This window comes from Lontra canadensis, unplaced genomic scaffold (assembly GCF_010015895.1).
Source record: "Lontra canadensis isolate GAN:19392208 unplaced genomic scaffold, GSC_riverotter_1.0 scaffold60, whole genome shotgun sequence".
Taxonomy (NCBI): domain Eukaryota; kingdom Metazoa; phylum Chordata; class Mammalia; order Carnivora; family Mustelidae; genus Lontra; species Lontra canadensis.
The window spans coordinates 7,312,845-7,325,722 of NW_022631054.1; the positions used below are offsets into that span (position 1 = coordinate 7,312,845).

At 37.6% G+C, this 12,878-nt stretch overlaps 1 protein-coding gene across 10 annotated transcripts; it reads left to right on the top strand.

Moving 5' to 3' along the window:
• The first annotated feature begins 811 nt into the window (after positions 1–811).
• On the top strand, positions 812–12,380 carry ZNF684 (zinc finger protein 684). Of its 10 annotated transcripts, XM_032877417.1 has the most exons (6): positions 813–1,101; positions 1,356–1,424; positions 2,709–2,747; positions 6,477–6,603; positions 6,941–7,036; positions 10,823–12,380. In XM_032877417.1, exons 3-6 carry the CDS (start codon positions 2,733–2,735, stop codon positions 11,725–11,727), a joined length of 1,143 nt encoding a protein of 380 aa, XP_032733308.1. In that variant the 5' UTR covers positions 813–1,101; positions 1,356–1,424; positions 2,709–2,732; the 3' UTR covers positions 11,728–12,380. The 10 variants fall into 10 exon arrangements, with proteins under 10 accessions (XP_032733303.1, XP_032733302.1, XP_032733308.1 ...); XM_032877412.1 differs by lacking the exon at positions 1,356–1,424 and having other exon boundaries at positions 812–1,101; positions 6,429–6,603; XM_032877411.1 differs by lacking the exon at positions 1,356–1,424 and having other exon boundaries at positions 812–1,097; positions 6,429–6,603.
• Positions 12,381–12,878: the final 498 nt, after the last annotated feature.

Here is a 12,878-nt window from a genome sequence, read left to right on the forward strand (position 1 = left end):
AATATAACAAAGAACACCATTATCATTTAGGAAATTCCAAGAGTTTTAGGAACTCTGCCAGAAATGGGGTTGAGGATTAAATATATATTTCTTATTATAGGTCACAATATCGCAAAAAAAAAAAAATTGTGCTTTCATAGAACATACAATGAGACAAAGAGAAAGGAAAAGGAATCAAGGATGCTAAAATACAAAAAGTCTATTAGAATCAATGTAATATAGTATTCCTTTTCTCTCCTCAAACCTCCAATACATTTTCCCTATCTTCTTTTTCTACTCATCTTTAAAAACCCAAACTTCTTAAAAGTACAGTCTATATTTGCTTTCTACACTTCCTCTCTTCCCATTCTTTCATCCCACTCTTATCAAATTCCTATTAAATTTAATCAAACTTCTACCACTACACCAAAATGGCATTTTTTCACAGCTTCCACAATGATAAATCCAATGATCAATTCTTAGTTATCATCCTACTTCTCATTAGCATTTATACAGTGGATCATTCTCCACGTCTCGAAACATTTTCTTCTCTTGATTTTGCACATCCAAACTCTTCTGCATTTAAGTCTGTCTCACTCATTATCTCTTAGTCTTCTTTCTTGGGTCCTCTTCATCTCCTTTGCTGGGACCTAAGCTGGCGCATTGCTAGAAGAAACTGAACTAAGGGTAGATTATTATCTTACACCGCTGATTTAGATTTTCCAGTTTTTAAAAATTCTGATGTCTTTTATATTTTTTAACGAAAATGATATATACACCTCTTTTTTACAAACGGGCGCAGCTCTCAGGGATGCCACAGAGATGCCAACCCAGAAACGTCCCCCAAAGAGGCAGAGGCTTCCGATGCCTTCTGGAAGCGAGCTCCACAGGCCTTATGGGAAATGTAGTCCCCTATGAACAGCCTGCATCGCGGAGGGACCTGGGAACCTGGGCGTCAGTTACTTCCGCACACGCGCAGTGGGTCGCCAGCTGGTATTCCGTAATCTTCCAACCTGCGCCGAATGAAGTGAGAGCGCGGCATTCCCCCGGAGTCTCTAGGAGAGCTCTGTAACCTGATCTCTTACAAGCAAAGCTGGGAGCGTGGCAGTGAAAGGCTGGCAGGTATGACTCTGTGGAGCCTGGGGACGTAAGGGACGGGCGGGACCAGTTTATTGGCTTACCGAAAAGAAGATAATACTTCACAACCCCTACGTGCGGTGATTTGGTTTTCGGGTGTGTGAGTCCTGTCCGATTCTGGAGTAGTTCAGAGAGAGCAAGAGAAGGGTCTGACTACCACTCGGTGGGTTCCCAGATTCCGGGTGGGGCTGGGGCAGGCTCTGTTTACATTGCTGCTCTTGTAGGAGATCACTGTGTAGGACTATGTGCATCAGCTGTACCTTTCCTGGTTACAAGAACACCATTGGCCCTACCAGAACCTGCAAAAGGTAATATTAAAACCATTCAAAGGGATCTAGGAAGAAAGCATTTCTAGAGAAACTGCTGTGTTCTCTTTTTAGTGTATTTTCACAACAATAATCTGAAGTAAGTATTCTCTCCATTTTGCATGTGAATTAACTGAAGCTGAGAGAGGGGTTATGTTATTTGCTTTAGACTGACAGCTTAGAAAGTGGAAGAGCTGAGATTCAAACCCAGATGAGTTTTCACCAAATTTTCTTCCTTCTCTTTCTCCTCCTCTTCTTCCTCCTCTTCTTCTGAGTATGGTTGACACACTGTGTTACATTAGTTTCAGATGTACAGCTTAGTGATTTGACAAGTTTATGCATTATGCCGATTTCACCACAAGTGTGGTTACCATTTGTACCCCTTATATGACAATTACAGTATCATTGACTGTATTCCTTATGCTGTGCTCCAAATTTTATTCTTTTTTTTTTTTGCAAGATAGCATCGTGTGAAAAAAACAGAGTTGAATTTATTCTCCTTTTGAAATATTTGAGCAGTGACTGCTGAGTAAATTTCGATTTGTAGTCTTTTTTTTTTTTTTTTTTTTTTTTTTTTTAAAGGGTCTCTGTTGAAACGGCAGATCTTCCAGGGAAGGCTGTAAATAAAGCTGTGAGTCCCCTTTGCATATTTTAGCCTTTCTATGGCCCCAGCTTTGCTGGTTGGAATTTTTAAAAACCGATACTGGGCTCATAGGAGATGGTGAATTTCCAGAGAGATCAAGAGAGATCAAGAGAGAGAGAGAGAGAGAGAGAGAGAGAGGCTGATTTAGACTTTAAACTGAAGGGTGCTCCAGCTTAAAAAAAAAAAAAAAAAAAAAAAATTCTTGGGTCCAACCTTCTCAAGAAAACCCAACCCAGTTTGAGTTCTCTTATCCCAGCTTCAGAGCAGAGATTCCAGAGAGTTTTAGAGACCAGGCTTTTAGTTAGTCTTTTATTCATTTAAATTTTCTTGGAATAAATTTTGGGAGAAAAAAATGTCACTGATTCAAAGATTAACAACTTGCTGTTAGATCAGCAGAACAGAAATGTACAACATACTTGTCCGACCTTCATATATTCATAACAGAACCACCAGTAGAGTTTGGTGCTTATAAAATATGGATTTTTCTGACATCTTCTAGAATCATTCTCCCACTGGGTGACATTTACTGAAGCTGGAATGTGAGTCCTTCTGTTCTGATAGTGCTTCTTTTCTTTTCTACATTGCTCCTTGTTTTTTTTTTTTATACCTTTCTATACTTTTTTTCCCCATTTTTACATTCATAGATCTCTGTGTAAGAGCTGCAGAAAATGATCAACTTCCAGGTAAGGTATCCATTTATTCAGTCACTTAAATCTCTCAAAAATCCATATAAAAAGGAAATATATAGACAGGGAAAATGTGGATTGAATAGATCAAGTCCAAAAAAATTTTAGAAAATTGGTAAGTTGATATCCAGGTCACAGGGTCTGCACATAGTTGGAATAAATTTGAGCTGCATATGTGTACCTAGTCCTTATAGCAATCATAGAAAATGGCTAGCCAGCTAGTTAAAGTATTGGTATTATCTGTGAGGATGAAGCAAAATAATTCCTCAGATAAGTAAAGATATTCCTGATTCAATTCTCTGAAAAAAAAAATACTGTAATGGATTTTCATAGAGATAATGTTAGAAATAACATTCACAGCAACAACCCTGTGATAAATATAACATCACATTTCCTATGACTTTCTTAGAGTGTTTCCCATAGTAAGTAGAGAACATAGTGCCAGTAAGCAGCACTATATGAACTCAATCTGTAAGTTCAGGTACATAGCCTTTCTAATATTCTTTTGTAGCCATAAGTAAACCTTGTACCCTTTTCCAGAGTCTCCTGGTACTCCTGAGCATTTTCTCTTCCATGTGAATTTTAGAATCAACTTGTCAGACTCTATAAAGGAGTATATAAGGTGTTTTAATTGTGATTGCAGTATACTTTTACACTGATTTGTATAGAATTCCCAACTTCAATAACGTATTGTGTGTTCAATTTTTCTTATTGAACACAGAATACAATATTCTTCTTTACATTTTTTTAAAGATTTTATTTATTTATTTGACAGAGAGAGATCACAAGTAGGCAGAGCAGCAGGCAGAGAGAGAGGGGGAAGCAGGCTCCCTACTGAGCAGAGAGCTGGATGTGGGGCTCAATCCCAGGACCCTGAGATCATGACCTGAGCTGAAGGCAGAGGCTTAACCCACTGAGCCACCCAGGCACCCCCCGCTTCTTTACATTTTTATAGGTTTATTATTATAGTTCTTGTACATTTCTTGTAATGTTTATTCTTACATATTGTTTAGGTTGCTCTTGAGAATGGGATCTTTTTTCATTATATTTTCTAATTGGCTATTTTGGTGTTTGGGAAATATGCATTTATCTATTTGACTTTATGTCAACTTACAGGACTCTTAGTGCAAGAATTTTTTAGTTGGTTTTTAGATTTTCTAGGTAGACAGTCATATATTCTTCAAATGGAGTTTTATGCCTTACTGGTCAATATGTATGTCTTCAATTTTTTTCTTGTCTTATTGCAATGGACAGGATTGCTAGGAACTATAATTTTCAATGTAATTACTAGCCAATATCTTTTTTGTTCCAATTTTAATGGAATGGTTCCAGTGTTTCATTGTTTCCTCTTGTATTTTAGTAGATAGTGGGTTTTTGTTGTTGTTGTTGTTGTTTTTAATCAAGTTAAAGACTTTTAGGTTGTTAAAATTGTTTTCACAAGTTGGAAACTTTTTCCGTTATGTGTTTTTAAAAATACCTGTTGATAAAATAATATATTTTGTCATCTTTAGTACCGCAATTTAGAGAATTTCTAATACACTTTTTAATACCGAACTATCTATGCATTCATAGGACAAACACTAGCTAGTCTCCTAACTTTTTAAAGGGCCAGATAGTAAATATTTTAGTCTTGGAAACCATACAGACTCTGTGCAACTACTCAATTCTGCAGCTGAAGTAAATGAATGGGTGTAAATGTTCCAGTAACATTGTATTTACAAAACAGCAGGCCAATGTATGGGTTGTAGTTTTCTGACCCCTGTTCTATATGGTCTTAACTATCTATTTGTAATATGTATGTAGCTACATGCTTTTTTAATTTCAGCTTAAGTTAGTTAACCATGATTTTGGCCTTATGGTTGAGAGGATATATTTTATCATGTAAAAAAGAGTCCTTATTTTCTATTTAATTATGGTCATGTGAGTGTGACATGTTAACCTTCTCACCTATATTTTTACTTTGTTGTGTCTAATATATTGTAAGATCTCTGAGACCAGTAATACCTTTAGTCTTTAGTCTTTTTTGTATCACTACTACAGTGTCTGGTAGGTCCTTATTAAACATTTTATGAGTGAGTGAATGAAGGACATATTAGCAGTATTTTAAATAATTTTATTGAGACATAATTCAAGTATTACAGATTACCCATTTAAAATGTATAAAACTCAGTGGTCTTCAGTCTATTCACTGAAACCGTCTCCATTATCTAACTTTAGAATATCTTCATTACCTCAAAAGAAACCCCATATTAGCAGTCATTCCCCATTCCTCTCATCTCCCCGCCCTAATTTGTTTTCTGTTTCTATGGATTTGCCTTTTCTGAACATTTAATGTAGCTAAGACAATACAGTGTGTGATTTTCTTTGACTAGCTTCTTTCACCTTTTTCAAGGGTCATCAATGTTACATGTATGCCAAAAAATATTGCATTATATGGATATAACTCATTTTGTTTATCCATCTATTCATGAGCTAATGGATACTTAAATTGTTTTCACTCTTGGATGAATACTTCTTGTGAAGATTTGTGTATAGGTTTTTATGTGGGCATATATTTTCAGTTTTCTTGGGTATATACTTAGGAGGAATTGCTGGGTCATATGGTACATTTCAAGGAACTGTAAAACTGTTTTCCATAGTTGTTGCATCATTTTACAACCCCAGTAGCAATATATGAGAGTTCCAGTTTTTCCACATCCTCGTCACTTCTTGTCATTGTCTATCTTTGATTTTAACCATCCTAGTGGGTGCGAAGTGATATCTCATTTAGTTTTTATTTGTATTTACTAATGCTGTTGATCATCTTTTCGTGGCTTATGGACTATGTGTGTCTTTGGAGAAAGCCTCTCCAAATCCTTTGTCCATTTTTAAGTTGGGTTGTCTTTTTATTGTTGTGTTGTAAGAGTTCTTTTTATATTCTAGATACAAGTTTCTTATCAAGGTATATGATTTGCACATATTTTATCCCATTCTGTGGGTTGTCTTTCATTTTCTTTTTTTTTTTTTAAGATTTTATTTATTTATTTGACAGAGAGAGACACAGCGAGAGAGAGAACGCAAGCAGGGGGAGTGGGAGAGGGAGAAGCAGGCTTCCTGCCAAGCAGGGATCCCAAAGCGGGACTTGATCCCAGGACCCCAGGACCATGACCTGAACTGAAGGCAGACACTTAATGACTCAACCACCCAGGCACCCCATCTTTCATTTTCTTGATGGTGTCCTTTGAAGCACAGAATTTAAATTTTGATGATTTCCATTTTATCTATTTTTTTCTTGTGGTCACTTACACTTCCTGTCATATCTAAGAAACCACTGCCTAATCCAAGGTCAGAAAGATTTACTTCTATGTATTCTAAGGATTTTATAGTTTTAGCTCTTGCATTTAGGTCTCTGATCCATTTTTAGTTCATTTTTCCATATGACATAAGGTGTTTGTGTGTGTGTGAAGGGAGTCCAGCTCATTTTTTTGCATGTGGATGTTTAGCTGTCACATCACCATTTGTTAAAAAGACTATTCTTTACCTGATTGAACTGTCCTGACACTAGTAAATATTTTTAATGTGATTTTTGTTTCTATCACAAAATATAATTCTGAGTCAAGCATACCGTAGTTATATTTTCTGAAAACTCAACAATGAATATGATACGATCATAAGAGGCTGCTATGATTCTCTTGCAAGTCCCCAAATGATGCACACTTTAGTTTGAAGATGAATGTGCTGTTACAGGGATCAGTGACATTCCAGGATGTGGCTGTGGACTTCACCCCAGAGGAGTGGCAGCTGCTTGACTGTGATCAGAGAACCTTGTATTGGGATGTGATGTTGGAGAACTTTAGAAACCTCATCTCAGTGGGTAAGGACAGTGGGTGGTGACTCCTCAGTGGAACTAAGAATATACTCCTAGTGCCCTTCCTCTAGGACTTGTGGAAGCTGTGGACGTTCTGAAGCATTCCTAAGTTTGGCCCTGAACGTTAGCGGTCACAGATTCTTCATCCCCTTTGAGATGACGCATAAACAGATAGAGTGTTTATGCTTCTGTCTCCCAGGTGGAGGAGAAGGGTCTTTTCTGTTCTAAAGCCTGTCTGTCATCCTTTCCAGGCCCTGAGACTCAAGGAGGCAGCCTGAATTGTGAGGTAGTGATTTTGTCTCTAGCACTTTGTCTCCAGTTCTGTGTTGTTTCCCATGAACAGGGGGCCCCGGTACCAAAACAAAAGGCGTCTTCAAGGCAGAGCAAGGACAAGAGCCATGGCTGGGGGAGGGAGAGAACCCATGCTGGCGCTGTCCAGGTGAGTGAAAGAAAACCGGGCAGATGGGAGTCTTTGGAGTTGAGATTCAGTTCAGTGAGGGACAGGTAGCTTGGAAGCAGCTCTTTGAGGAAGGCCTTCTTAAAAGCCACACAGCTTTGACAGTGACTGTGTCCCCTTGCCATAACATCGTCAGATCCCCAGATGACACCTTGACTCCCTGTGCTCACAGAGCTGCTCTTTCTCTTTGCTCAGCTTTTGTCTGAAGGGAGGTCCCTCTTCTCTCTGCCCTGTCTCCCTGCACTGCCTGTTCCATGGAGGCCCTTGCTTTGTGCTCTTAATTCCTAAAATCTTCATTCTTTTATCGTCAACATGGGCACACATCTTTTCCATATATCTAGTTCTTACAAGGTAGTCAGATCGTGTGGATTTAAAGTCTTACTCCACCAATCACTGTCTAACCTAATTATTTTGTAGCACAACTTTATTTATAAAACAGATATAATATTAATCCTCACTTCAAGTTTCTTTTAAAGATCATATGAGTTAATCCACATGAAATCTTTCAAATAGTTGACATAGAGTATGTGTTCAGTATATGTTGGTTGTTTTTATTTCAAAACTTTTAGTAACATTATGCCCTTTCTAATTATTTCCCCTTTTCAAAAAAACCTCTTCCTTTTCTTGTAGCATATACCCACCTGTGCATCCCACCTTGCTCATCTGCAGTCTCACTGCTAACTGGCAGTATTAACCTTGTAGTGCAGCTCTCTGCTTCACTTGGTAATACTGATATCATTTGGAAATTCCCCAGTTTCCTTTGAGTTGGTTCCTCACTAATCTGTCCTCACCCTCACTTACTGCTTCTCCACCATTGCTGCTTGCCTTCTTGTCCACCTTCAGAACTTCTCTCATGGCAGCTCCTTCAGAAACCGCATCCCTCTGAAGAACTAATGTGATTTTCTTTGTCCTATCTGTGGCATCTGTATGTCTCCCAACTCCCCATTCCCATTTTCCCAACTCCCCATTCCAATTTTCCCAACTCCCCGTTCTCCAGCTCCCCGTTTTTCCCACCTGGCCTCCATATCTGTTTTCTCATAGTAACCACTATGTCGTATTCTTTAGCCTTCACCTTTCTGTTTACATTGTAATAAAGGATAATGGCTGGCCTGCTGCTTGGCCGGCTCCACATCACTATGGTAAGCAACTTAGCTTTTTTCTCTCAAGAGTGTCTCCTTAAATACTATTATGACTTATTACCTGTGATTTCAATTATTAGTTCATTCAAGGCTGATTTAAAATAAAATTTTCTTTTTCCACAGAGCCCATAAAAGACTTTAAATGATTGAGACACAAATTAAGTGTATTTTTAGATCCCCTAGGCCCCCAAATTCGAATGACATAGTGAATGACCTAATGAACCAAGTGAATTTGATCTCCCAATACAGTGTCTAGGCTGGTCATGATTTTAAATTGCCAATTTCATCCTATTTTCTGGTTTATCTTAGATGTTCCTGCAAGATATATCCAAATCATTACATTTTCCATGTCACTCTTCTGACAGATAAACACAGATTATTTCTTCATAACTTGTACTGTGATATTTAAAAGGCTTTTAAGGCCCTCTTTAATGTGATCCCATTTTATTTGCCCAGAATTGTTCATCTTTTCCCTATGCCGTGACAATTGGGCTCTTTAGTGAACTTTGTACATGATTTTCTTCTGTGCCTCAGTTCTTTGGAAGCTGATGTTCTCTGCCTAACTAAGCCCAGCATGCCAGTAAGTCTGAATTCATTTCTTCTCCTCTTTCATGGTAACTCCAGCCTAGTTGATCTCTACCTTCTTGGAACCTCCATCCTAGCTCTCCTAGGACTCTACTGTGAAAACTTGATATATATTCTCTTAGTTTTGTTTTTTTTTTTAACCCTATGGCTTATAAAGCATATTTTCATATGATAATGCCCTGAAGAAAAAGACCTGTACCATTTTTTGTTTTTACACCATTGCTGAACACACAATGGATATTTAATAAACATTTTTTAAATTCACTGTTGTAAAGTCAGGCATTGTGGGCGGTGTTTCTTATTTTTTCAGTGAGGCTTTTTTATGTTTCCTGAGAAAGATTCAAAGAAAGCAAAAAACAAAAACAAAAAACAATGCATTGCCATTTTTTTGGGTGTGTAAAAGGCAAAACAACCATATAAAACATTTTAAAGTTTTAGGAGTGTGGAATATTTGTTCAGTGCACAGTAACATTGCTGTTCTAATTAATTGTCAGAATGAATGGTTTTGGGGAGCAGTGGTGACAATCTTGGAAATACAGAGAAAATGGAGCTTAAAGTTAAAAGCATACAAAGATCAGAGGAGTCTTTTTTTGAGATCATGGAACAATGGTTCTTCCCTAAAGAATATCTAAGGACTAGATAAGATGAGGGGGGATGAGGTAGGGGATGTTAAGGTGGGGAAGGGACATGAGCAAAATATTGTAGTTATTTAGAGTCTATTCTTAGAACAGAAGATACTTGTTCAGGATGAGAAGAATGCATGCTTAGATACCATGAGTGAATTGATTATAATGTATAGTTTTGTTCACCAGGCTGAGTGCCTTGGATTTTTCAGTTGGTTACTGCTAGTTGAGGTAACACAGGATACTGCTTTCCATTATTTGAAGTAGAAAGGAAAAAAGACAGAAACTCCAATCCCTATAAAGAGATGTGTACTAATGGCTATAGCCCAGTATTCGGGGCAGCTACACAGAGAAGAATGAGGCATGAAGGAAGAATTTGGGGTGTGGTACTAACATTCCACAAGGAGGGAAGCTTAAGAGTGGGAATATAACCCCTTCTACCGAGTTTTCTTTCTTTCTTTTTTTTAATTAAAGCAATCTCTGCACCCAGTATGGGGCTCAAACTCACAACCTTGAGATCAAGAGCCTCATGCTCTTCTGAGCCAGCAGGTGCCCCCCTTTTAATATAGAAATGGATTGGAGATTTTAGGGTTTTGAGGATAGGAATGAAAAAAATGTGACTTCAGGATTTTAAAAAAGTGACTTCCCAGCTTTCTGGGGATTAAATTTTTAGGTAGATTGAAAGAAAATGTAAAAACAGTACTTGTCAAATACAAGTATAACAAATGGTCTTATATAGGGCTTCACCCTAAAAAAAAAAAAAAGAAGAGAAATGCAGCCAGAATAAAAACAATAGCAAATGGGTAGAATCTGTGGCTGGGCTTACAAGAACATGGGAGAATATATCCCAGCTGTGGTAGCTGCAGGCCCGTCTCACCTGTGATATGGATGAAGTTAGAGGGCTGGACACATAAGAATGTCCCTGAAGGCAACTGCCATTGTGCCAGGTGATTAAGAGGAAAAAGAGATGTGAATGAGGGATATGGGGAGCCCTCCCACCAGGGTAACCTAGGACTGGAGTAATGGGGACTCTAAACCTGCCATCTCCAGATCTAGTTTTTCCTCTGATATCTTCCCTTAGCTCCCTAGTCTCTTGTTCCTTGGGTCACCTCATCCACTGGTCATATCTCCTCAGTGGGCTCTCTTCATGTGAGGTAACCATGCCTCGATATCTGTACCCTGTTCAATGTAATTTGTGCCTATTGCACGGTCTTTTCATAGGTCCCAAGTTACGCCATCTGTTCTCTTTAATGTCATTCATCTGCTCCCATTTCCTCTTCAGCAGTTTTATTCTTAAAGCTCAGGAGCAAAGCAAATTTAGGATTTGTTTCAGAATTAGATACTGGATTTGAAATAATATTTCTTTCTACACCTGGTATGGAAAAAATTAACTAGACATGTTTTATTGTACTCCTTTTTAGAAGCTGATTGCCTACTTGTTGATGAATCAGAGAAGCACCAGGAAAGCAAAGACAATTTTTTGAATTCAGTTTTGTTCACATTCAATAAAATTCTGACTATGGACAGACTCCATGGTTATAACATGAGCACAAGTCTTAATCCTACAAGAAAAAAATCATATAAATGTAAATTATATGGGAAGAGTTTACAACCTACTTTAGACTTACTTAGTTACGATAGATGTTATACTGGAAAAAACTCATATGAATGCACTGAATGTGGGAAAGCCTTCAAAAAGAAATTTCATTTCATTAGACATGAAAAAAATCATACAAGAAAAAAACCTTTTGAATGCCGTGACTGTGGGAAAGCCTATAGCAGGAAGGCGCACCTTGCAACTCATCAGAAAATCCATAACGGAGAGAGACCCTTTGTGTGCAATGATTGTGGGAAAGCATTTATGCATAAAGCACAACTGGTGGTCCATCAGAGACTCCACACGGGAGAGAAACCTTACGAATGCCATCAGTGTGGGAAGTCGTTCACTTGGAACTCCTCCTTTACCCAGCATGTGAAATCCCATACACTTGAGAACTCATTTGAATGTAAGGAATGTGGGAAAACCTTCAGGTATAGCTCATCCCTTTATAAACATTCTCGATTTCATACAGGAGAGAAACCCTACCAATGTATTGTATGTGGCAAAGCCTTTGGTAACACATCTGTGCTTGTTACACATCAAAGAATTCATACAGGAGAGAAACCATATGGGTGCATCGAATGTGGCAAAGCCTTCATCAAGAAGTCACATCTGCTTAGACATCAGATAACTCATACAGGAGAGAAGCCCTATGAATGTAACAGATGTGGGAAAGCCTTTTCCCAGAAGTCAAATCTTATTGTACATCAGAAGATTCATACATAGTATTCATGTTGAATACGACAAAGCCTTAAATATTAGATAAATCTTATTAAAACAGAATTCACGGGGAGAAATCCACCAATTTGAATGGATTTGGAAGAGTAGATTCCCACAAAAAAGAATCAGTGCCATCATGTTTTGGAAGTGATAATAAAATTTTTACAGAAAAAGGTCACAGAAAACATTTATAAATAACAGTGCTTAGAAAGTAAGCATAAATTAGTCAAGGAATCAGTGAAAATTATACTTATTATCTCTGATTTTTATTTTTATAATATTATAGAATTACACAAGTGTGAGTATAAAATGTTTATTACACTAAATTATATCAAGAGTGAGGTACCTATCATTTTTTTCTTCCAATCCTAACAACATGCAAGTGAAAAAAATGTGGTTTAATATGAAATACGCAGTTCAGTAATACTTTTATCCATTTGCTGGCACTTTTAATGGGCAAGGCAGTGTTATTGATCTGTCTCCTTTTTAGTTATAAAACTTGTTACAGAGGTGTTTTCCTATGTATGTAAACAGCAAAACAACCAATTTAAGACACGATTTGTGAGGGAAAAGCAGTTGTATTCTGTATTACAATAAGTATTCAGTTGGGGAGAATAAGTATTTAAATAAGTTTGTAAATAAAACATTTGCACTTCAAATATTCCTGTTCTTTTTCGTTGGTGCATCTACATAAGATGTGACTGTGTCCACAGGGGCACCATCTCTATTGGATTTTAATAAGTAGGGTGTCCTGATACTTTGCAGCTTTTGGGGAGTGAGTTTTTGGGTCTATATTTATTTTCTTGTAAGAAATTGATACAGGTTTAGCTCTTAGGGGTGCCTGGAATTGTGCCTGTGACAGCATAGGGAGCATTAGTAAAGTTGAAAAGAGCAAGTTTCTCTGCTTAGGGACTTCACTCTGGAATGTGACATTATGTAAGTTACACATATTCCCTTAAAAGGGTGAGTTTTTATTGCTAGAGTTTTTATTTAGGCTAGAGTTTTTATTGCTGTCCACAGTGTTCCTTGATAATGTCAAAAACCTTTATGCCTTCTTGAGTGGTGACAAAACAACCTGGACCTGAATTTGGAAATCAAGCCTTTTCAAGTTTAAGCTGATTTACAACTCTGCGTTGTTTTTCTTCCATTAGCCATTT

Coding starts and splice junctions, on each gene's coding strand:
- ZNF684 (XM_032877412.1), top strand. Junction 6,604..6,940: donor TAGAAACCTCATCTCAGTGG/GTAAGGACAGTG, acceptor TCCCATGAACAG/GGGGCCCCGGTACCAAAACA. Junction 7,037..10,822: donor CCCATGCTGGCGCTGTCCAG/GTGAGTGAAAGA, acceptor ACTCCTTTTTAG/AAGCTGATTGCCTACTTGTT.